Here is a 25,926-nt window from a genome sequence, read left to right on the forward strand (position 1 = left end):
TCCTGTAGAACCGCGGGTTGCTGAAATTCATATTTTCAATCAAAACTTTGATCGAAAACAGACTTCCTAATTTGTGTTGCTCAACTCAGCACAAGTGTGCTTGTGCCAATTGAATCTCAGTTTGTAATATGTCAAGGCCACTCCTTCTCCAGATGAGCGAGACAAATTAGGAAAAAGTTGGTTGTATTCTATACTGAACACAAGTATAAACGGAACATGGAACAATTTCAATGATTTTATTCAGTTACAGTTCATATAAGGAAATCAGTCAATTGAAATAAATTCATTAGGCCCTAATCTATGGCTTTTACATGACTGGGCAGGGGTGCAGCCATGGGTGGGCCTTGGAGGGCATAGGCCCACTGACTTGGGAGCGAGGCCCACCCACTGGGGAACCGGGCCCAGCCAATCGGAATGAGTTTTTCCCCACAAAAGGGCTTATTACAGACAGAAATATTTCTGTTTCATCTGCTGTCCCAGTCGCTGGTCTCAGACGATCCCGCAGGTGAAGAAGCTGGATGTGGAGGTCCTGTGAATTTTAGTGGCCTTTTGTCACCAAGCACAAGGTACACCTGTGTAATGATCATGCAGGTTAATCAGTTTCTTGATATGCCACAGCTCTCAGGGTTATCTTGGCAAATGAGAAATGGCCACTAACAGGGATGTAAACAAATGTGTGCACAACATTTTAGAGAAATAAGCTTTTTATGCATATGGAACATTTCTGCGATCTTTTATTTCACCTTGTGAAGCATTCAGTATATAAAAGTTGTATTAAAAGTATGAATTGTATCACCCTGCTGAAGGATCGTAGTTGTACAAGACAAACATGGGTACAGGTAAGCATTTTCAGAATTGACATTTTTACAAGTATCGACTGATGGGGTTTCAATGTTACTAGCAAATCGTGCGGACAGTTGTCAATACTCAACTCCACCTCCATATAAGAGAACTGAGTTGAGTGTTCCTCAGCAAGCATGAATGAGGTCACATGTCTACCTGTCAGCGGTCCCACTCTTGACAATCTACGATAGGCCTACGCATTTGCTGAATTCGGCAGAGTTTAAGTCTACTTCGCTTTCATTACCGCTAGATGGGGTAATTTGATAAGCAACAAAAGCAGAGCACTTTCGCCACGAACCTAAAGGCAACCATCTTCTAAAAGGCACAATTAAGACCTCCTAGCCCCTTGGGGTCGCTATTACCTATGTGCAGTCATGGGTGCTTGCCGAGGGAGGGAGAAGGAATGAATGGATGCACTTGATTTTATTTTCCTGTATATGTGTGTTCGCACTGGCCGGCGTATGCAGTCATACCCGCGTGGAGGGCGGTAGTTGTCCTCCAAAAACCAATAATCCACAATTATAAAAAAATAGTGCAATATTATCTCTAGTTTGATGTCTATTACTATGAAGTAAATGTTGAGTATGCACTTGGTAGACATGTGTGCGCCATGAGATGAGCGGCGTAGAAAGTGCGTCTTTGCACCTTTGGGAGGTGTCAGTTGAAAGGGGGTGTAAATCGTGCACACCCAGCCACAACAACAATAAGGAGGAGCCACTGGGCAGAGCTGGAAGGTCGTGGTTAGCACTCCCCACCACATTTTTACAACAGCACCACACACCCGGCCGGAGAGTGAGGAAACTCCCCAGCGGATTATTTAACTACAGAGGTTTCCTTCAGACCGGTGTTTGGTCAAATAGCTTATGTTTGTTCGCTAAATGAAGACTGAGACAAAAGCCCGAAGACCCACACAGGTTTCCCGCATCCCCCCAGACTCCTGCGTGGCCCTCCAGACGAGCGCAGCTTGCCACAAAGCGGCGGTAACCTCCGGTTTAGTGAACATAATCCTGTTGCTGATATTGTGGGTTCAACATTTGTTGGTTTAAACGCCTCATATGACTTCTGGTTATTATTTTCAGTGCAGATAGTTATTGAAAGACTGCCAGTTGTCTGTTTTGAAGTCCTACGGTCGTTTATATTGCAGTTTGTTTCCGTAGCCTAAAGAGGCACGAGAGATCACAAAGGTGGCTAATGTTAGCGACTAGCTCGCGACACAAACGAGTCCCGTCTCCGTACGAAACTTCGAGAGGTCGTTCGGTGTGTTTACACGAGACTATTCGCATTAAGCAGCAGAACACACATTTTGTAACGGGGAACCAAATACTATTTGCCTAGTTAGTTGGCTTTCTTGCTGGACAGGCCAGCCTCCTTGTATCGAATAACAAATGGGCTAGTGTTAGCTAACGCTGACTGGGCTGCTTTAATATTGTCACACAAGTAAGGAAATTAAAAACGTTAATTTCATTTAGTAGTTTCTTTTAGATTATCAGTATGGTGGTATTTTAATGAGAATTTACTTTAAGCTAACAATCAAGGAAGATGGCTGAAGTTATTATATGTGAATGTCTCAATCACATTTTAGTTTGATTTGAGTCGCTGAGAGCCAACGAAAAGGACTGGAGTTGGGATATCAATTGACGATCGGAATTAATTCTGTCCCTGGTGTTAACCGGATTTTTGGCCTCTTTGGATCGACGTGGGAGCAGCGGGATTTCGACGTCCACTCTTATCTGTCACTGTCGATATTTTTCCCTCTCCCTCCACCCCCACAACCGATCCCCGTTTCTCTCTCCGATGCGGATTGTTGAGTAGCACCGGCAACCAAATCAATACGGCAGCCGGACATGCTGAAGTGTATCCCTTTGTGGCGCTGTAACCGCCACGTCGAGTCGGTGGACAAGCGACATTGCAATTTGCAAAATGTCCCCGACGAGATATTCCGCTACAGCCGCAGTCTGGAAGAGCTTCTCCTCGACGCCAACCAACTCAGAGATTTACCCAAGGTAAGCAACCAGTGGTTATAATTAAGCACACATTGTGGCCTATATTGGCCGTCCAATATAGGCCACATTATCATGCACGGTCAAATCAAGGCATGCAACCATGAGAAACTCCCAAGGGACAGGTGGCTGATGTTTTGATTATCTGCCTGTCACGCATCTGTAAACATGTCAACTTCATCAGTATTTAATCAATTGAGCATAGTAACTAACTAATGCAGGAAGGACATTGTTTATTTGGAAAGTGGTTTAAATGTCATTCGTTCATATTCCTAACACTGTCTTAGGTGAATGTTGTAGCTACTTTAATATTCTGGGGGGGTTACAACGGTGTACACAGAAAGGTATGATGTTACCTGTATGTCCTATTCTTGCATTGGATAACCATTGGCAATGGGAATCAAAGCAACTGGGATAGGAGGCTTCCTGTTCTCTGCTCAGATTAACATTGATGAGAGTAGGAATCAGAGGAGAAACGGGGCCTGCCTTTGGATGCTTGCTGTTGGAGTCACAGGCAGAGGAGGCTCATGCTGCAGTGGAGTGGGCGTGCTGCATGATATCAAATGTGTAGACGGACTCAGCAGATGAAAGGAGCTGGCTGGCACCTCACTATGTTGCCTGCAATAACTGCATGGTCCAGTGGGATTGGAAATGGTCAGTGCTATCCGGAATCCTTGGGATGTCCTTACCCTAAACCCTTACCATAGCCCTAACCATTTTACATTTCAACTTGTCCTAAGGAAACCGGTTAGCATGGACCGATTGGTAACACAGAGGGAGGAGGCGTTTGTGGAATGAGTCTCCCTCCTCCACCCACCCACACTCCTCCTACATGAGAAATCACCAAGGCTTTGCTTGCATGTCCCTTGTTTATTTTAGGGGAGCTGGATGGTTATCTGGCCATGCAACATACTCATTTACACCAGAGCACTGGGGCGGAACAAATTGCCTGACTCTCGTCTCAATTTGCAGCTGTGTTCATTGTCCTGCTCCAGTATAAGGGAATGGCTGTGGAAGATAATGGCCCTCTAGACTTAATACTAATTATAATGCATTTAAGTTGTGAAGCACGTTTATCAGACCCAAGTCACACCAAAAAATAAATACAATCCAGAACACAGACAACAATCAAAGCTATATACAGGTGTCGCCAGATCCAGGGGACATGAGAACAGAATTAGCAGAGGTCTTTGAAAGCTTTTCTGAAAAGCACGGTCTTGAGCTGGAGGACAGACTCTGCAGCCCTAATAGTGTCTGGAACACAGGAGGTTGGTGGCACCTTAATTGGGGAGGACAGGCACGTGGTAATGGCTGGAGCGGAATAGGTGGAAAGGTATCAACATCAAACACATGGGATGCCATTCCATTTACTCAGTTCCAGCCATTATTATGAGCCCCCCTCAGCAGCCTCCACTGGTCTGGAAGTGCGTTCTGGAGCCCTGCAACTGAAAGCCCTGTCACCCATAGTTTTTAGTGTGCTGCCGGGCTGGTGAAGTGAGACCTGGACGAGCGACGAGTGAGTGAGATGTGCTGCTGCCATGGGGATAACAATTTCCCCCTCTCATTGAAACTACAGAAATTCAAGGCCAACCGTGGTACTGCAGGCATTGTTTGCAGAAAATAGGATCCCCCATTATAGTGAATGGGGAAATGTCAATATTCTTCTAATACACCAGATGCATGTCCTTGAACCAATGTATTTTAAAATCGCACACAGAAGAAGTTCTAAGGATAATTTAGTCGCTAATGGCAGCATGCAGAAGCCCGGTCAGCCTTCAACTTGAGTTACTTATTGAGAGGGGGTATCACTGAGAGCTTGCAACGTCACTTCCTGGACTAGCTCAAACTGCTCATGTTATGTCTCCATGAGACGCCATCTTAATCTACTTCATTTGGCTTCAATGCACTATTGAGTCTTCACAGGAACGAATGGTATCTTGTGATGGACGGCTTTGTCCATTCTTTTTAGTCATTGGCTTCTGCTCAGAAGTTCTGAGTCAGGCTCTCAGACATGGCTAATGTTGCACAGTGGTTGTGAGGAGAGTAGCAAGTTGCACAGGCACCAGTAGTGTCTGTCCACAATCCCAGGTCATAAGGAGCTACAGTAAGACAACAGAAGTATGCAAAATCCCTAGCAAGAGTTTGAACAACAGTGTAAATAGTCACTTGTAGGCCTAAGTTGTAGGCCATTCTGTTGAGCCCACTTGAGTCATGCTCTGAGTCCCAGGCCATTCTGTTTTAGCAATGATTTTACTGGATTGTGCTTACAATCTGGTTTGTCACCCTAGACCTCGCGGTCTTAGTGTCACTCACGCTTTGTCTTTTAGTTTGTACCCAGACGTAACGTTGATGAGAGAGCGTGTGTGTGGTTGTTTGTGCCGACTTTGCCAAGGGACGACTGTTACTAAACATGCGGTTATGTTCACTGGAGGAGGGACTAAGACGGACAAGGAGGGAGTGGTTTGGGGGAGCAGCTCAGTATAGCTCTAAGACTCACAAAAGCACACAGACATCTAGTTGTTTTAATATTTAATCTGGCTGCTAGTTAGGCTGGCTAGATGCAGACTGGGGTTTCCTGACACAGATCGAAGCTGCTGGGGTAGGCTGTACCCAAGGGTGCATTGCCTGGCCTGCTTGACTCAGCCCAGCCACCATGAGCCTGGTGGTGCAGGGGGCCGTGAGGCTGGCAGAAGGCATACAATCAGGACCGCTAACGCACACCGATAGACCCCTGGTCAGAGCGCCGGCTTAAGCCGAGAGACAAATATGGTGTGACAGAGCAGCTCTAGCGCATGTCTGTGGCCATGTTGCGTACAGACACAAAGCATATGGTCCCCTTGCCTGCAGTCCTAGGAGGGCTTCGGAGAGAGGGGGCCATCAAAGGTCCATTCAGGGTCATGAATGTGGAGAAAACCCAGCTATAAAAGAACGTTCAAACATAAAATGATCCCCTGTTCTCATTTGGCCTCTCCGTGTCCTGCGACGACAGCTATTTATGGGTTTTCTAGCTCTCTACAGCACCAATTTTTTTTGTTAACAAATGGACAGTAGGACTGGCCCTTCTGGGGCGTATTTTGCCCCTGTTGCCTGGCGTGCTTGTTTGTTATTCAGATGTCTCAAAAATAATAATCAGGGCATATCATCTGTTACTTCTTTTAGGCTTAATCAGGAAACGTCCCCTCTGTGGTTTATTCCCTTCCAAAAAGGTCTGTATTAATTGGTCCATTTCCTGGTGAACAAGCAAACCATTAGGCAACAGCAGTTCTAATGGTTTCCATGTTATGGTTTCTAATTGTAAAAGTCCCGAACACACACGATATAGTGTTTTGCAATGTTAATGGTGTTGGGTTTAATGGTAACTACATATAGAGATGTTTTCTAATCGTTTTATTGAAAAACTAGCCCAATTCTCCATCTCAGTTTTGGGCTTGTAGGAATAGTCTTCATATGAGAATTGCACCATATGAATAGCCCTCAGAGTTGTCATTTGTTTGACTATTCAATGTGAGTTGGGCTGAAGCGTTAGGTTGCTAAAAGAGGGCAAACGGAATTGCGTTCATTGAGGACAGGCTTAACTTGTGAGAATGACAGCATAATGTATTTTTATCATGAGTAAAAGTAATTTGTTTTCTACCCAAAGTTGCAAAGATGATAACGTGTTTCATTTAATAAACAGCAACATTTTATAAAAGGTTGTGGAAGTTGCAAAAACAGCAATACTCCAAGCCTCCACTCCATATTACAGACATAGAGAACTGATACTGTATGCTGGTTGTATATTGTGTACTGCGGTGGGATTTTTTTAACCTTTTATTGGATTCCTCAAGCGTTACTCAATGGTCGGAATACGTTTTGTTCAAATGGTCGGATGTAGGGGGCTGTATTTACTTAATATTATGTTAAGCCTATAAATTAAAGGGCCAATTTGGATGCAGTCAATTAGCTTAATTTCTCAGATCAAATAAAATTTCAGCCAAATAATGTTATAGGAATGCTAATCTTATGTTTCTAACTACAGAAACTATTTCGGAACAATCTGAGATGGTGGGTGTCATGGCTTGCTGACATTGGGCTCCCGAGTGGCGCTGCGGTCTAAGACACTGCTTCTCAGTGCTAGAGGCGTCACTACAGACCCTGGTTCGATTCCAGGCTGTATCACAACCGGCCGTGATTGGGAGTTCCGTAGGGTGGTGCACAATATGCCCATCGTCGTTAGGGTTTGGCCGGGGTAGGCAGTCGTTGTAAATAAGAATTTGTTCTTAACTGACTTGCCTAGTTAAATAAAGGTTCAATGAAAATGACTTGGAACGACTCGGTCTTCTCCATCTAATGCGCCACCGTGTGTGCCAGGTGTCATTGAAAATAATAATCTCGCACCACCTTCACAAAGTTTCACTGTGGAGAGCAGTGAGCTGCAGGCTGGCCTAAGGCCATCACCACTACACGGACCCAATATCTGTACCGAAGTCTGCTTGAGCAATGCTCAATGACACCTGGCACACACAACCCATGAGGCATTCATTTTCACCATTCAGTCAAGAAGGTAAATTTAATGTATGCGACGAAGGCAAATTAGTACTATAATGGGGGTTGGGCTGGGGGGGATGTAGAGGGATAGATTTGCTTCATTGGGTTTGGGGAGGGGGGGATTTAAGTGTGAACAGATGGAGAGTCAGATGCTCTGACAGGGTCTTAGGTTCACTGCGGGTTACTTGAGCTCCACCTGGCGACCCTGGCTTATGTGTGCTGTATTGCCTATATCTGGTTAGCCTTGCATGGTAAAAAAAAAGTACATACAAATGTTTTATTGTCCCATACATCGGATAGGTGCAGTGAAATGTGTTGGTTTACATGGTCAGCAATAGTAGCACGGCACACCTGGAGCAAATGAGGTTAAGGGCTTTGGTCAAGGGTACGTTGACAGATTTTTCACTGTGTCGGCTTGGCTATTCACCTTTTCTGTGCTGTGGGACTCATTTTGTCGAATGGCTCCGGTCCAGGTTGTTTTTCCTTATAAGTTTGTTTCCTTTAGAAATATTACTGAGCCGTTGTATTGCACTGGAAGAACGAAATTGAGCAACCCTATCATCTCAAACAGAACCGGCTTACCTGTAAGGCTGGCCAAAAAAAGAAGCTTGCCTCCATTGAACCCTACTTCTGTACTACTACACAGAACAGAACCCAAAAGGACCCTTGGAGAGAGCACGCGGTCAGGAATTTCCCCTCACGCCCAGTATGTTCTGAGCTCTTAACATCAAGCTTTGTTTTCTCATAACGCAATGCCTAATCCTCGCTATTCCTTAATGCGTCTTTTGTGTTGCTGCTAAGTAGGGTTCCTCGGTGGTTTTCACAAATACCACTGCCTCGTAATGCCAGTGACGACGACACGGAGGAGTGCTGAAACGGACCCATTTCCATCTCCATCAAGTGTGTCTCTGAGAAGCAGAGGGCTACGTCTCTCCTAGATCTGTAACTGACTAGAGATGGATCGCTCATGGATCAAGGTCCTTGTTGGGAAAAGCTTTATCTGCGGTTCCCTCTTGCTCCAGCGACGCATTTCGCGAATGCGCCGGCCCAGGCACTTGTCAGGAAATGGATGTGGGTGCTCCCCAGCCCGCTCTGGAGGATCAAGCTGAGGAGGCCGGTGGAAGTATCTTTTAACAGTCTTGAAGTCTTGTGACAGGTTACATAGTAGCCCATTCAGCCTCTCCTGACACCCTCTACCTAGCCACTCATATCCAATATCACTGCCTTTTGTCCCAGCCCTCTATGTTCTGTCCTGCCCTTGGCTTGGCATTTACACTCAAAACACACCAGTCAGAAACAGACATTTGCACAAATCGAAGGTTGGCCGCAGAACAGGGCAGGCCTTCAGTAAAGCACACGAGGACATAGTATTTTTGTGTTTTTTTTTTTATGAAGAAAGGCAAGGTCACTGTCAAAAGCATCTCCCAATAAACTTGTCAGTAACTTGGCCCAGTGGCCCCCGTCAGAATTTACAGCTACACTTGCAGCTGCACTTTCCCAGTTCCCTGCGTTTCTGGTTTGAAACAAAGATGCATTTGTCAGAATGCAATCGGCGCTGCAGGCTTGCTAGTGCTACATTGCGTCTAGAATATATCTGCTTGGTCTTCCATTGGTCTCCCTTTGTCCTGTACGTAATGACTGGTTCAAATGCTTGGTGGGTGTGGTGGATGGTGTGTGTGGTGTGTGTGGTGGATGATGTCTGCAGAACAGGTTTGAAGGTCTCTCCCTGTATTATTACTGTTTTTGGATCAGTTACCCTCGGTATCCTGCTAGTAAACAAACACGTGAAAACCAACTGCAGGTAGAGATCTGAGGAGCTGGTTAGTTAATGAGGTGGCTGCAGTTTAAGGTAAATCTGCGTTATCAACACAAGTGTCACTCACATCTAGGCCTGGCACAATTACTGTGTAACCATGTAACTGATGCTTATGGATGAACACTCATGGGCATGAAAATCGAAGAACCACCATAACCGTTTAAAACAATATTTGTATTTATTTTTAAACGAACCGTTGACTGAAGATGGAATGGCCGGGCATTCGTGCGGTTGAGTCTGTTTCTGCGATTTAACATGGGTTCCTAACAACGTGATGGAACTTTGTTGCCCCTTTCCGAAACAAGGAAGGTGTTGTAGCAAACGATGAATACAATGGGATTGGAACCTCTAACCCTGGCAGTTTGACTGGTAAACTCATGGTTAAACTCGCATTGGCTGCCTGGTATTGTGATGCAGTAATTTCCATGGTAATGTAGAATGTTCACATTATGTTAACTGATGTGGGTCATGCAATGGAATAATTTTTTTTGTAATGTCAGTTGAGTTGAATCAACAAATCACAGCACATATTGATGGGTACACTTCCTCCTTTTACTTCATGTTTTGCTCGCATGGGTACAGTCGCAATGGCTGCCAGTCCGCTCATTATGCCATAATTTACTTGAATTGGGATGGCCGTTCTAATTCTATACTGAACAAAAATAAGAAATACAACAATTTTCATAGATTTTACTGAGTTACAGTTCATATCAGGATTTTGGAAATAATTCATTCGCCCCATATCTATGGATTTCACATGACTGGGCAGGGGTGCTGCCATGTGTGGGCATGGGAAGGCATAGGCCCGCCCACTTGGGAGCCAGGCCCAGGCAATCAAAAGGGATTTATAACAGACAGAAATAGTCATCCCCCCCACCCTCCCCCTCAGAGGATCCTGCAGGTGAAGAAGCCGGATGTGGACGTCCTGTACTGGCGTGGTTACACGTGGTCTTCTGTAGGGGACCATACCTACTCTCATTCTCAGTGCGGTTTCATGTCTCTAGGATAAATCTAAACTGTGGGTTGTTTTGAGGACATTTGCAGGTGTGTGTGGAAATGCTGAGCTAAGAATCATGTTTCGACACATTTATCCTGGTTCAGGGGATTAGTGCAGAACAGTAACCAGTTGGCCTACATTTATTAGGGAGGGAGCTAAGTAGCCAACTTTAGCAAGGTGATACATCATGGTGTATGTAGGCTGTTGCCTGACCTTAAGCTGTCCATCAACTAGACCAAATCTAAAGATTTGAAGACCAAAGTATTTTATTTGAACTGTGTAGAGCAGGTATTCCCAAACTGGGGTACGCACAATACCGTCGGGGGTATGCCAAATAAAAATGTGAATTCACATTTTCAAACAGTCCATTTATATTTTCCAACGGTGCTATACATTTGGGTGAGGTTTTTTCTCTCACCTGAGTAGCCTCATTTAACTGCCAAAAATAGAATTAAACTATCTAGTGTTCAGCAAAATAACAACAGTATGTCAAATACAGGTAGCCTTGTCAAATAATTAACATCCAATCACATTAACCGTTACACTCTCGCGGGAATTCCACTAATGGTCCGTATGAAGCCAAACGTAGCTGCTGTGCGTTTCATTTGCTTGAAAATAGATAAATGTTTTTAAAAAGTAAGGCCCGCGTCCATGGAGACACATACCAGCTCTACTAGTAAGTAATACTGCTACTATCAGCTCTACTGGTAGTACTGCTTCCACGAGCACATCCAATGCTAGCATCAGTAATTCTACATTTGTTGTTAGCCCAGCTAGCATGGACGCTGACAGTTGTGAATCTGATGCAGCCGAAGAGCTACTGCCCCCTTACCCAGGAAAGCACCGAACAACAGACAGGGACGTTGGACCATCGAAGAGGTGCAAATATGAGAACAACATTGATTTGGGGTTCACTTATATTGGGGGTAGTGCCTTTCCTCAGCCACAGTGTGTATGTGCAGAATCTCAAAACTCAATGAAACCTTCACTCTTGCGCAGACATTCAGAAACAAAACATGCCAATTTGAAAAATTGCCGCGGGAGTTTTTTGAGAGAATTAAGACTACTTTCGGGTAGTAAGACATGTATAAAAGCAACAGATACCATTAAGAAGGGGCGAGAAGCGTCTTATATGGTGAGCCCCATACTATTGTGGAGGACTGAATTCTTCCAGCTGCCAAGGATATGGCTGGGACAATGCTGGGGGAAAAGGCCAAAATAAACATAGACAATGCCGTCATCAAACAACACTATTTCACGACGCATCAGTGACATGGCAGGGGATGTTTTGAAACAATTACTGATTCGCATACAAGCCAGTAAATTCTATGCGTTACAGCTGGATGAGTCAACAGACGTGGCGGGCCTGGCACAGCTCCTGCTATATATCCGTTACGTTTATGGGGGGTCAATTAAGGAAGACATCCTCTTCTGCAAACCAGGACAACAGGAGAGGATATTTTTAAAGTACTGGACAGCATTGTGACGTCAAATGGGCTTTGATGGTCAAGATGGGTTGGTATCTGTACTGATGGCTCAAAAGCCATGACAGGGAGACATAGTGGAGTGGTAACGCGCGTGCAAGCAGTTGCTCCCGACGCCACTTGGGTACACTGCAGCATTCACCGAGAGGCTCTTGCTGCCAAGGGAATCCCTGACGGCTTGAAAGACGTTTTGGGCGCTACAGTGAAAATTGTTACATTTGTTATAGAACTACCCCTGAACTCTTGTGTATTTTCTGCACTATGCAATGATATGGGCAGTGACCATGTAACGCTTTTACAACATACTGGTGTGCTGGTTATCAAGGGGCAAAGTATTGAATTTTTTTTAAATTGAGAGACGAGCTTAGTTTTCTTTACTGACCATAATTTTAATTTGTCTGACCACTTGCATGATGAGTTTCTCACACAACTGGCCTATCTGGGTGATGTTTTTTCTCGCCTGAATGATCTGAATGTAGGATTAAGAAGTTGGAGCTCTTCTCTGTCTGCATTAACAAGGATGACAACACAGATCTTTCCATCATTGTATGATTTTTTTTTTTGTGTGCTAATGAACTCAAGCTTACATTAGACAATGTCAAATGTGATATTGCGACGCACCTGAGTGAGCTGGGTGCACAATTACACGGGTACTTTCCTGAAACGGACGACATAAACAACTGTATTAGTTATCCCTTTCATGCCCTGCCTCCAGTCCACTTACCGATATCTGAACAAGAGATCCTCATTGAAATTGCAACAAGCAGTTCTGAAAATTGAATTTAATCAGAAGCCACCGCCAGATTTCTGGATAGGGCTGCGCTCAGAGTATCCTGCCTTGGCAAATCGAGCTGTTAAGACACTGATGCCCTTTGCAACCACGTCCCTATGTAAGAGTGGATTCTCGGGCCCTCACTAGCATGAAAATTAAATACAGGCACAGACTGTGGGAAATGATTTGAGACTCTCTAATACAACCCAACATTGCAGAGTTATGTGCATCCTGTCAAGCACACCCTTCTCATTAATCTGTGGGGAGTTATTCACAATTTTCGATGAACTAATAATGTTTTATATGTAAGCTGGCTAAAATAAAGAGCAAAATAATTGATGATTATATTATTTGTGCTAAGGGCTTCACCCGGCCGTGAAGACGGCCCTCAGTTCCCCCCCTTCTGTCTGCCCTCCCGTACACAAGCACAGGCCAACCAGGCTAATACGCCCGAGCGAGAGTTTCCTCTGGGACCTCTTTAATTCCGTTCACTCTTTTTGAGCACAAATGGACAGATGATATTGGAGTGTTTATTTTTCTCTCTCCAGTCTCTTGTGTATGTTTGTTCAGCCTTGGGTCATAATTGTAGTCCAAAGGAAAGGGCAATTTGGGACCGCGTTGCTAATACTGAATGCCCTGTAACCGCTTCCATTTTTGTATTTATAGATGAATCATTTGTTTTAAGCGGTCTCTCTTTCACAAGTCAGCATTGTGTTTTTGTTTGGAGATGTGAGATCCAAATAACACATTCACCCCCTGTCCCACTCTTTAACCTAATGCAGGGATTTTTCTTTCATTGTAATCCTTGGTCGGGCTGGCAATTTTTTAGTTTTTTCGTCTAAGTCACCAAATATAATTAAGTTAAGTTTTACCCACAATTTTTTAAAGTGAACTTAATCCATCCACCTGTGGATGGTGTGGCATATCAAGAAGCTGATTTAAACTGCATGGACATTACACAGGTGCACCTTCTGCTGGGGAAAATAAAAGGTAACTAAAATGTGAACTTTTGTCATAACACAATGCCACAGATGTCTCCAATTTTGTGGGAGCATGCAATTGGCATGCTGACTGCAGGAACGTCCACCAGAGCTGTTACTAGACGTTTTGAATGTTAATTTCTCTACCATAAGCCACCTCCAATGTATTTTTAGAGAATTTGGCAGTATGTCCAACCGTCCTCACAACCGCAGACCATGTGTAACTACGCCAGCCCAGGACCTCCACATCTGGCTTCTTCACCTGCGGGATCGTCTGAGACAAGCCACCCGGACAGCTGATGAAACTAAGGAGCATTTCTGTCTTTAAAGCCCTTTTTATGGGGGGGAAACTCAATCTGATTGGCTGGGCCTGGCCACCCATGGCTGCACCCCTACCCAGTCATGTGAAATCCATAGATTACGGCCTAATGTATTTATTTAAATTGACTGATTTGCTTATGAACTGTAACTCCGTAAAATTGTTAATTGTTGCGTTTTAATTTTTTTGTTGTTCGGTATAGATATAAAGTATGATGGGTACACTTCCTGCTTTGCTCCTATGGGTACAGTAGCAATGTAGACTACCCTATAATTAGAAAAGATGGTTGACATATATTAAAATAATAATAATAATTGTCTTTATGTTGGAGCAAAAGAACACGGCATAATCCTTGGCAAAATGTGTAGAATTGCAGGAAACTAGCTTTAAAACGGCAACATATTTTTTTCTCAGCTCCATATCAGAATATGTAGAATCGTAAGAAATTAGCTTAAATGCAAACATTTCTCTGGGGGCCTCTAAAAATGTTGCTAAAAATGTAGCCAACCCCGCTCATTGCCACGCCCCCTGGCACACCTAAGCCCCTTTTTATCCAGAAAATAACCTGTAAGGAGGTGTAAAACGTCCTGTTAATATTTCAGGAGGAACCTGCCCTCAATGAGACCACTCGTGACCTAGCCTTCTCCTTGAAAGCCCCATATTTAATGGCCCACAGGAGCTCCCCTCAAAAATACAAACTCGCCACCACTTTTAAATGTATTTTTTCCCACAAATTATGCACTAAAAAAGTGTAGCCTAATGTCTGGCCAGGTATAGGAAGTTGTTTGCAGCCAGAATCTAGGACATACACACTGTACGGACCCTGTTTCCATAAAGTGCTGTACTGCTTTGTATACTGTCTTCCTCTATTCTAGCCATCTCTCTGGGAGGGTAGGGGCCTCCCCTGCGACTCTGCTGGCTGAACTAGGCCAGGACTGGTGATAAATCACACCTGCCACCGGCCTCTCTCTGAAAAACCACATTAGTTCCCCCTGCTCTACCTTCATGTCACGCCACTGTTCTCTTTTTTGCTTGTTCTCTCTCTGCAAGGAAGCTGTGGCGCAGTGGTTCAGTAGCATGGGAAACTACACCAAAGGACACTTCCTCTAGTCTGCGTCTCTGATGCAATTTTGTTTTATGGATCTGTCTCGTCATAGTGCTCAGTCCCACTTTTGAGAAGACCGTGTTAGGTGAGAGGTAACCAGAAGTGATGAGCTAATGGAGAACGTTGTTTCGAGGTCTCTGTTAATGCAGAAGCACTATTCATCAGGTTCCTTTGACGGAGCTGATGACCAGCTGGTCTCACATCCTGCTCCCCCTTCAGTCCCCCCATCGGAGATGGATTAACAGGAGCCCCCCCCCCCAGAGGAGGAAGTGATCCTGGGTGCCTCAGAAGTGAGCAGGGTAGGTAGGTGCACTCAGCCCCACTGATCCCCAGTCCTTAGGGAGAGAAGAGCGCTTCATCTCTGACCACAGAGCAGCCAGGCAGGCTAAGCGAGGGTGTCCGGTGGAAAACCATAGAATTATATTTCTAGGTGGAAAAACAGCCAGCCAGGGAGACTGTCGTGGAGCTAAGAGCCTTGCAAGCCCTAGGGAGATACTGCTGCTGGATCAGCAGCCATTCTGTGTGACACACGCACGCAAGACCACAGAGAAGGTCATGCCTTGCTTTCTGGTAAACACAGATGACGCCTGATGGTGATGGTCATTGCTCCTATCAGGGTAGTGTCAACCATAAACAGGCTCTTTTGTGTTCCTGAGGTGAGTCTCTCAGCTCTCCCGCTTGCACTCTGCACGCAGTCACCAGCGTCCAAGGTAAACAATGAGCGGAGGCAGCAGAATAATTGAAGCTGCAGTGGTGGGAGGTGGCTCGAGAGTGTCTGTGTGCAAGGCTGGTGCGCTGTGATAGGACTGATGTGCCACTCGTAATGTCACACCATTCTCTCACGCTCTCTTTCTCTGTGTGTTGGTTTTGGTATTTAAAGTCGGTCTGGAGCCTCACCGGTCAAGTGCGCTGACCTGCCGATCTTAGATGGCTGAGAGTCATGTCCTGACAGGATGCTTTCTGACAAAATGCCTCCACATCTGCCTGCCTGCCTGCCTTAGGCTTGCAACGTTATAGATTCAATACCAGTCACCAACATGGTTTTGCTCCATGAATAGACAAACCAAGACATTTATCATACAGTAGACGTGCGTTATTTGTTGTAAAAACACGAACACTGAAAATATTTTCGTTATCCCAACCTAAGAGGTGGTGGAACTCTCTTTGGTATAACCCATCTGATCCTATTTAAAGCCTCAAAAGCAATTCACCCGCTGCTCGTGAGCCTCTGAGGTGGAGGTGTTCAAATACTGCCCTGACATTTCTTTGGCTGTTTTGGGACCTTTGATCTCCACCGGAGCTCTGGTACTGCTGCTGCATTGCCACGTGATAGTTCCTTAGAGGGCCCTCCATCAGACTACTGATCACCCCCCACCCTCCAGGGACCATATTGACCAGGATGGCACCACTAGTACTGACCACAAACAAATGCAAATGCTGGCCTTAAAGACTGCCTGCTTCATACAGTCATCCAGAGTCTGTCTCGCAGAAACCCAACACCACCTCTCCTCTTGTTAGGTGGTGTTCTGTGGCAGTGGATTCTCTGGGTTCCATTTGACTGTACTACCATCATTAGTGTTCTGTATCTGCACTCTCCTACTTAGTATTTTCAAAGCCTTATAGAACTGATGCATCCTCTCCATATACAGTGATCTCAGTGTGCTGTAAGCCCTTTCTCTCTCGGTCAGTCTATGGACTGTTCTCATCACCAGTTTATTAGCCTGAGTAGTTATCCTCCAGTGGCCAACAGTAGAACAATGTGTCTCTACATCTACAGTGCAGTGAGCCCAGCTGATACTAAACTCTTTTGCCCAGACTGTCAGTCCCATTGTCTTGAGTCCACACAAAGCACTGGTTTGTTTCCCCGGGGGGGGGGGGACTTTGTCTGTTGGTGTGGAGGTTCTGGGCCCGGGCCGCTGATATGTTGACGTCCGTGTTTTTCTTCTCGATTCCTTTTTGTTGGGAGTGCCTCGGCGAGCAGGAAGTGTGAATGAATAATCGAGTGAGCAGTGGAATGCGTTGTTTTTGTTTTGGGGGAGGCGCTAGCTGCTGTGAGTACATCATCGCTCATTTAGGCTGTAGACACACTGGGCCTTGTTGTGAGCAGAGGGACACACAGGCTCAGAACCCAGCATAGTATGACACACTGACTCATGATAGCTCAGTTTCATCCTGTCTGTTTTTCTTAATCTTTTCTTGGTATCACTCATTCGCGTTTACCTAACAGTGCCTCTTACATTAGCCTATGTGCACACACTCACTCACACACTCACTCACTCACTCACTGACTCGTAGGGCTTCTGATAAGTCTGGGGGCCCCTGGTGGAGATAAAACGAATGTTTTACGGTGGTGGTGACAGCAGTGTTTAGTATGTAGAGGACTATGTTTACACTACTCAAGTGCTCTTTATGCTACATGCTGTGCCTCCCAGTTATCTCAGATCATCTTTTTAAATATTTTCTTTTGCAGTTCAGATTGTCAGATAGGCACTTGCATAATCCCAGTCTCTCTTCTGTAGAGGCTGTTGTCTGAATTTAAAGGGACGTAGGCCTAGATTAAATAGCGGGCCCCACGAACATTAAAGCATTGTGACGGTAATGGGGTATTTTTGAGTGACAACTAGAATGCACAATGGCAAACTGTGAGCTGGTAACAACACGTGTGTATGTGTCATATAGCTTACATGCCGCCATGAATAACAAGTGTCAACTAATGAGATGGGCACACTAGAGCGCACCCATACTTCTTGTGTGTTTGGCTACAGGCTTGACAAAGGGAGCCATTGAGCCCCACCAGCGTCTCTTCCCCCGCCCCCAAGCACATCTTTTCATCCTTCAACATAGCAAGAACGCTCCAATTGTCTGCTCAATTTTGCACCAAAAGTGTGTTGCTCGGCGCAGTTAACCCTTTGCGTACGGTCTGTGTCCCACCATGACACGGTATCTCCCTTGGGTACCTAGGAAGTTGTTCGGAGAGGGTAGCCAAAGTTATTTTCTAAGGGTTGACCCCAAAGGGGCTATGGCATTGTTTTTAGTTTTTTTGTGTAATGCTGCAGTTATTTGTATGCTTAAAATGTTATCTAGCATAATACACAAAGCAACACTGTTTAGAAAGGGAAAGGGGGATACCTGGTCAGTTGTACAACTGAATGTATTCAACTGAAATGTGTCTGACGCATTTAGCCCAACTCCTCTGATTCAGAGAGGTGTGGGGGGGCTGCCTTAATCAACATCCATGTCTTCGGCGCCCTGGGAACAGTGGGTTAACTGCCTTGCTCAGGGGCAGACAGATTTTTACCTTGTCAGCTTGGGGATTCGATGCAGCAACCTTTGGGTTACTGGCCCAACGCTCTAACCACTAGGCTGAGGTAAGGCTTGGAATTGCCAGGGACCTCTCGATACCATGTGCCGATACAATATGTATTGCGACTCGATGTTCCAAACATATTGCTCACCATATACAGTTGAAGTCTGAAGTTTACACTTAGGTTGGAGTCATTAACTTGTTTTTCAACCACTCCACAAATTTCTTGTTAACAAACTAGTTTTGGCAAGTCGGTTAGGACGTCTACTTTGTGCATGACACAAGTCATTTTTCCAACAATTGTTTACAGACACATTATTTCACTGTATCACAATTCCAGTGGGTCAGAAGTTTACATACAGTAAGTTGACTGTGCCTTTAAACAACTTGGAAAATTCCAGTCAATGACATGGCTTTAGAAGCTTCTGATAGGCTAATTCAGTCAACTGGCGGTGTACCTGTGGATGTATTTCAAGGCCTACCTTCAAACTCAGTGCCTCTTTGCTTGACGACATGGGGAAATCAGCCAGGACCTCAGAAAAAAAATTGTAGACAAAGTCTGGTTCATCCTTGGGAGCAATTTCCAAATGCCTGAAGGTACCACGTTCATCTGTACAAACAATAGTATGCAAGTATAAACACCATGGGACCACGCAGCTGTCATACCGCTCAGGAAGGAGACGCGTTCTGTCTCCTAGAGATGAACGTACTTTAGTGCGAAAAGTGCAAATCAATCCCAGAACAACAGCAAAGGACCTTGTGAAGATGCTGGAGGATACAGGTACAAATGTATCTATATCCACAGTAAAACGAGTCCTATATCGACATAACCTTAAAGGCCGCTCAGCAAGGAAGAAGCCACTGCTCCAAAACCGCCATAAAAAAGCCAGACTACTGCACATGGGGACAAAGATTGTACTTTTTGGAGAAACGTCCTCTGGTCTGATGAAATATGGCCATCGTTATGTTTGGAGGAAAAAGGAGGCTTGCAAGCCGAAGAACACCATCCCAACCGTGAAGCACGGGGGTGGCAGCATCATGTTGTGGGGTTGCTTTGCTGCAGGACGGACTGGTGCCCTTCACAAAATAGATGGCACCATGAAGAACAAATTAAGTGGATATATTGAAGCAACCTCTCTATCAGTCAGGAAGTTAAAGCTTAGTTGCAAATAGGTCTTCCAAATGGACAATGACCACAAGCATACTTCCAAAGTTGTGGCAAATGGCTTAAGGACAACAAAGTCAAGGTATTGGAGTGGCCATCACAAAGCCCTGACCTCAATCCTATAGAAAATGTGTGGGCAGAACTGAAAAAGCGTGTGCGAGCAAGGAGGCCTACAAACCTGACTCAGTTACACCAGCTCTGTCAGGAGGAATGAGCCAAAATTCACCCAACTTATTGTGGGAAGCTTGTGGAAGGCTAACCGAAATGTTTGACCCAAGTTAAACAATTTAAAGGCAATGGTACCAAATACTAATTGAGTGTATGTAAACTTCTGTCCCACTGGGAGTGTGATGAACAAAATAAAAGCTGAAATGCATCATTCTCTACAATTTTGACATTTCACATTCTTAAAATAAAGTGGTGATCCTAAACTGACCTAAGACATGGACTGTTTACTAGGATTAAATGTCAGGAATTGTGACACTGGGTTTAAATGTATTTGGCTAAGGTGTATGTAAACTTCCGACTTCAATTGTGTCTGCTGCAGAGGGACAAGGGCGCCATGAGAACCAGTTTTGATCAAGATGGGCTTGGGCGGTATACCATATTTGGAAATGGCCACGGGATGGTTTTTCAATATACCGTTAACCAGTTATTTAGTACGTTTTTTTTGGAAATGTGAATATTAGTCACAACTTTAAGTAAATACCTGCGGTGAACTTCTGCAATACATTAAGAGGCAAAGATTGCATTCTTAACCTCTTGGGGCTAGGTGGGACGCTAGCGTGCCACCCGTGGTGCACTCCATCAACAGCAGGTGCATTTCAAGAGCGGCAAATTTGAATCCAAATAAATGTCAAAATTCAAATTTTTCAAAAATACAACTATTTTACACCATTTGAAAGATAAACATCTCCTTAATCTAACCACGTTTTACGATTTCAAAAAGGTTTTACGGCGAAAGCATAAATTTAGAGTATGTTAGGACAGTACATTTACAAGAGTTGTGTGTAATGTTTTGTCAAGTCAAAGACAGGGTCACCAAAACCATAAAACCAGCTAAAATGATGCACTAACCTTTTACAATCTCCATCAGATGACACTCCTAGGACATTGTTAGACAATGCATGCATTTTTAGTTCTATCAAGTTCATATTTATATCCAAAAACAGCGTTTTACTATGGCATTGATGTTGAGGAAATCGTTTCCCTCCAATAACCGGCAGTCAAGTCAGCGTAACAAATTAAATAATTAAAATTAGAAAACATTGGTAAAATATTATATTGTCATTTAAAGAATTATAGATTTACATCTCTTGAACGCAATCAACTTGCCAGATTTAAAAATAACCTTACTGGGAAATCACACTTTGCAATAATCTGAGCACTGCGCCCAGAAAAATACGCGTTGCGATACAGACTAGACGTCATGTTGGGGAGATCTAAAATCGAAAATACTATGTAAATAATCCATTACCTTTGATTCTCTTCATCAGATGTCACTTCCAGGTATCACAGGTCCATAACGAATGTAGTTTTGTTCAAAAAAGCTCATCATTTATGTCCAAAAATCTCCGTCTCGTTAGCACATGATGTAAGCCAGCCGGACTTCTCGTCATGAACGAGGGGAAAAAATATATTTCCGTTCGTTCAAACATGTCAAACGTTGTATAGCATAAATCATTAGGGCCTTTTTTAACCAGAACATGAATAATATTCAAGGTGGACGAATGCATACTCTTTTATAACGTATTGGAACGAGGGTACCCAACATGAACTCGCGCGCCAGGTGTCTAATGGGACATCATCGTTCCATGGCTCTTGTTCGGTCAGATCTCCCTCCAGAAGACTCAAAACACTTTGTAAAGGCTGGTGACATCTAGTGGAAGCAATAGGAAGTGCCAAAATATTCCTAAGCCCCTGTGTTTTTCAATGGGATAGGTTTAAAGTCAATACAACACATCAGGTATCCACTTCCTGTCAGAAAATGTCTCAGGGTTTTGCCTGCCAAATGAGTTCTGTTATACTCACAGACACCATTCAAACAGTTTTGGAAACTTTAGTGTTTTCTATCCATATATAATAAGTATATGCATATTCTAGTTACTGGGTAGGATTAGTAACCAGATTAAATCGGGTACATTTTTTTTATCCAGACGTGCAAATGCTGCCCCCTAGACCCAACAGGTTAATGTAAAATGATGTGACAGGTGAAATTATGAAACTTTGTTTACAAGCACACAGTTGTGCAGCCAGGTGATCTAGTTACAGTATGGAATTCACAATTAAATGTTTGCCAGCTAGATAGCTTATTACTATTAAGTTAACTGTGTAAAATGTGCTAAATGCACTGCAGTTGTGCATTTGGTTTGATAATTTAGTAGCTAGTTGACTAAGTGGTTAGCACCTTCCAAAATAATATTTTGATTGGTAACAGCAGAGAATCCCCTCCTGAATCAAGATCCTTGCTGCCTAATTTGTTTTGTGTTTCCAGCAAATTGTGAGTAGCATTTTTGAGTTACTTGTACAACTTTATGAGCTGGGATGTCTGTCCTGCAAATACTTTAGGTCAGAGACTATAAAATGTTCCCGACGTGCTCGTTAGCATTCTCCTATGGGACTTTAGATGTACCTGTTAGCATTGCTAACCTACGGATTGCAGTAGCACCCCTCGTGTTCAGTGCAGCGATTACTGAATATCCCGGTATGGCACAAGGTCGATATGACAATCTGGTTACCGCCCAGTATAGCGACGTGGCGAAACGATATGCTATATCGTCAAGAATAATATCCCGACATGTAACTGTATTGACCCCCCCCCCCCCCCCCCCATCACTAGTGTATACATTTTCTCTCAATCAAGCTCTTCGATTGTGTTTTCTAAAAAAATATAAAAAAATTAAAAAATGAGTGTTTGCCAAAGTTAACTATTGTTTTTCTCCCTCTTCTCTGTTTGGGAGGTAGCTTATGCCAGACTTGTGAGTGACCAATTTGAATGCATTGTATCTTTCTGAATGTGTGTACTGTGAATAATTAACTCACCGTGGGCGTCTGAGTGCCCTAGCACGTGATGCAGGCGAGGGGAAAGGAAGGCATGACTGGAGCCTCAGCCATCCCCCATCCACACTGATCCCAGCTAGTCGAAATTCCTTGCTGAAGGGGCCACACACAGACACGCTACATGCGCACACAAACTTAGTAGTTAAACCGCTACTAAGACCCACACACACAGGTTTACATAGATGCAATCACACATGGACAAACACAGAAAAGCTACATTCGCACACACATGCTCCGAAAATGTTCATCCGAGGCACATTGTACTTCAACTAATCAAAGTTGACTTTCATGTCGGCAGTATTAAACGTGCTCTAATTCTCTTATTTATTTAAGCCGTCCTCTATACCCCAGCGGGTTTCACACAACCTGAGCCTGGGTAAGGAGCTGGAAGAATGTAGGAGACATTTAGACAGAGCAGTTCAAAGAGCTGCATGGTTTAAAAAGCCCTGTTTGGTAATGAGATGGGTTTTACAGAGAGCCCTGGTCTTATTCAAGTAATCCTGCCCAACATGGAAGACTGCTCAGCCTACACATTATGCTTTTGAAATGATGCAGTAAGGCTGTCAATACTCCAGATATACACGCATGGTGTTTCAATAATGTTGAAGTTTTACCTGAAATGCATTTTTGCAGATTTTGCTAGTTTATTGTAACGAGGATAGTTTCTCATTTCAGAAAAGCACTCGCATATTTGAGATCTTGTTGCAGGTGTGTGGGAATAATGCGACTATCTGTTTTTTAGATTAAATGTGAGTTCACCACCTAATCTGTGTTTAGAAACCGGTGTATTGTTTGTCCAGAGTGCTTCTCTCTCACTCCAATCTTCCTTGTGAACTCCAGCTTTCAGCCACTGCCCTGGTCCCACCCTGTCACTCCTGGACAGGACAGCTGCTGGAAGCCCCTGACATGGAGCTCTGGCAGCCACTGCAGTAAAGTGCATTAGTTAACCTACCCTACTGAGGCAAGCACTGACTGTGCTTGACCCCCAGCTAGCACCTTACCTCTCCTCTTCTCGCTGTCACCACCTCCCGGCAACACTCACCCTTGCGATGCTGGGCTGACAAAGAAAATGGATGATAATGATGATAAAGTATGTGCACCCCTGCGGTGTTTTCAGGCACATAGACTTTGATGCTCTCTTGTTCCTCATTCTTCTCTCCACTTCCCTCTACAGGTTGAAGTTTCCCCTAGGTACAGATCTAGGATCAGCTTCCCATTCCCCCAGTCTTTAACCATTTGGGGGGAGGGAATGCAAAATTTAACCAAGATCAGTTCCTTGGGGCAACTTCCCCCTACTTCCCATTTCTCTGAGGCAGTGCCAGTTTTGCATGCTATTTTGTCATTAGTGTCACATCAGTTTGCAAACAATGTTATTTTTTTTTTTTTATATATATATCCTTGAGTATGTATATCCTCGTTACAATAAACACTGTAAAGTCCATGGAGAATAAGAGCAGCTGCCCACTGCACTGAGGCTAGGAAACACTGTCACCACTGATAAATCCACCATAATCGAGCATTTCAATAAGCATTTCTCTACGGCTGGCCATGCTTTCCTCCTGGCTACCCCGGCCAACAGCTCCGCACCCCCCGCAGCTACTTGCCCAAGCCTCCCCAGCTTCTCCTTCACCCAAATCCAGATAGCAGATGTTCTGAAAGAGCTGCAAAACCTGGACCTGTACAAATCAGCTGGGCTAGACAATATGGACCCTCTCTTTCTAAAATGAATGCAACCTCTGTTAAACCGCTTTCGTATCGTCCGAGATTCCGAAAGATTGGAAAGCTGCTGCGGTCATCCCCCTCTTCAAAGGGGGAGACACTCGACCAAACTCTTACAGACCTATATCCATCCTGCCCTGCCTTCTAAAGTCTTTGAAAGCCAAGTTAACAAACAGATCACTGACCATTTCGAATCCCATCGTACCTTCTCCGCTGTGCAATCCAGTTTCTGAGCTGTTCACGGGTGCACCTCAGCCACGCTCAAGGTACTAAACGATATCATAACCGCCATCGATAAAAGACAGTACTGTGCAAGCCGTCTTCGACCTGGCCAAGGCTTTTGACTCTGTCAAGCATCGTATTCTTATCGGCAGACTCAACAGCCTTGGTTTCTCAAATGACTGCCTCGCCTGGTTCACCAACTACTTCTCAGATAGCGTTCAGTGTATCAAATCGGAGGGCCTGTTATCCAGATCTCTGGCAGTTTCTATGGGGGTATCACAGGGTTCAATTCTCGGGCCGACTCTTCTCTGTATATATCAATGATGTCGCTCTTGCTGCGGGTGATTCCTTGATCCACCTCTACGCAGACGACACCATTCTGTATACATCTGTCCCTTCTTTGGACACTGTACTAACGAACCTCCAAATGAGCTTCAATGCCATACTACACTCCTTCTGTGACCTCCAATTGCTCTTAAACACTAGTAAAACTAATGCATGCTTTTCAACCGATCGCTGCCCGGCTAACTAGCATCACTACTCTGGACGGTTCTGACTTAGAATATGTGGACAACTACAAATATCTCGGTGTCTGGTTAGACTGTAAACTCTCCTTCCAGACTTACATTAACCATCTCCAATCCAAAATTAAATCTAGAATCGGCTTCCCATTTCGCAAAAAAGCCTCCTTCACTCACGCTGCCAACACCCTCGTAAAACTGACTATCCTACCGATCCTCAACTTCGGCGATGTCATTTACAAAACAGCCTCCAACACTCTACTCGGTAAACTGGATGCAGTCTATCACAGTGCCATCCGTTTTGTCACCAAAGCCCCATATACCACCCACCACTGTGACCTGTATACTCTCGTCGGCTGGCCCTCGCTACATATTCGTTGTCAGACCCACTGGCTCCAGGTCATCTAGAAGTCTCTTCTAGGTAAAGCTCCGCCTTATCTCAGCTCACTGGTCACCATAACAACACCCACCCGTAGCACGTGCTCCAGCAGGTATATCTCACTAGTCATCTCCAAAGCCAATACCTCCTTTGGCCGCCTTACCTTCCAGTTCTCTGCTGCCAATGACTGGAACAAATTCCTAAAATCGCTGAAGTTGGAGACTTATATCTCCCTCATAAACTTTAAGCATCAGCTATCTGAGCAGCTTACCGATAGCAGCAGCTGTACACAGCCCATCTGTAAAAAGCCCATCCAACTACCTTACCTCATCCCCGTATTGTTTTTATTTACCTTTTTTGCTCTTTTGCACACCAGTATTTCTACTTGCACATCTATCACTCCAGTGTTAATTTGCTAAATTGTAATTACTTCGCTACTATTTGCCTATTTATTGCTTTACCTCCTTACTTCATTTGCACACACTGTATATAGATTTTTCTATTGTGTTATTGACTGTACTTTAGTTTATTCCATGTGTAACTCTGTTTATGTCGCACTGCTTTGCTTTATCTTGGCCAGGTCGCAGTTGTAAATGAGAACTTGTTTTCAACTGGCCTACCTGGTTAAATAAATGTTAAATAAATATTTTTTTAAAAGCCGCATACAAGCATTTTGCTACACACTCCAAACATGCGTATGTGACAAATCAAAT

The 25,926-nt window shown here is 44.3% G+C and overlaps 1 protein-coding gene across 20 annotated transcripts in view; it reads left to right on the forward strand.

Moving 5' to 3' along the window:
• Positions 1–1,541: 1,541 nt before the first annotated feature.
• Positions 1,542–25,926, forward strand: part of LOC106590179 (protein scribble homolog) — a 104,521-nt gene continuing 80,136 nt past the window's right edge. For 19 of the 20 annotated variants that reach the window (XM_082970685.1, XM_082970680.1, XM_082970688.1 and 16 more), the window contains exon 1: positions 1,542–2,846. In XM_082970685.1, coding sequence (XP_082826811.1) covers positions 2,688–2,846 — 159 coding nt within the window. In that variant the 5' untranslated portion in view covers positions 1,542–2,687. The remainder of the gene's footprint in view (positions 2,847–25,926) is intronic. The other variant, XM_082970699.1, reaches the window with a different exon arrangement.

The sequence above is a fragment of the Salmo salar genome, chromosome 29, assembly GCF_965601325.2.
Source record: "Salmo salar chromosome 29, fSalSal1, whole genome shotgun sequence".
NCBI classification, from domain to species: Eukaryota; Metazoa; Chordata; class Actinopteri; order Salmoniformes; family Salmonidae; genus Salmo; species Salmo salar.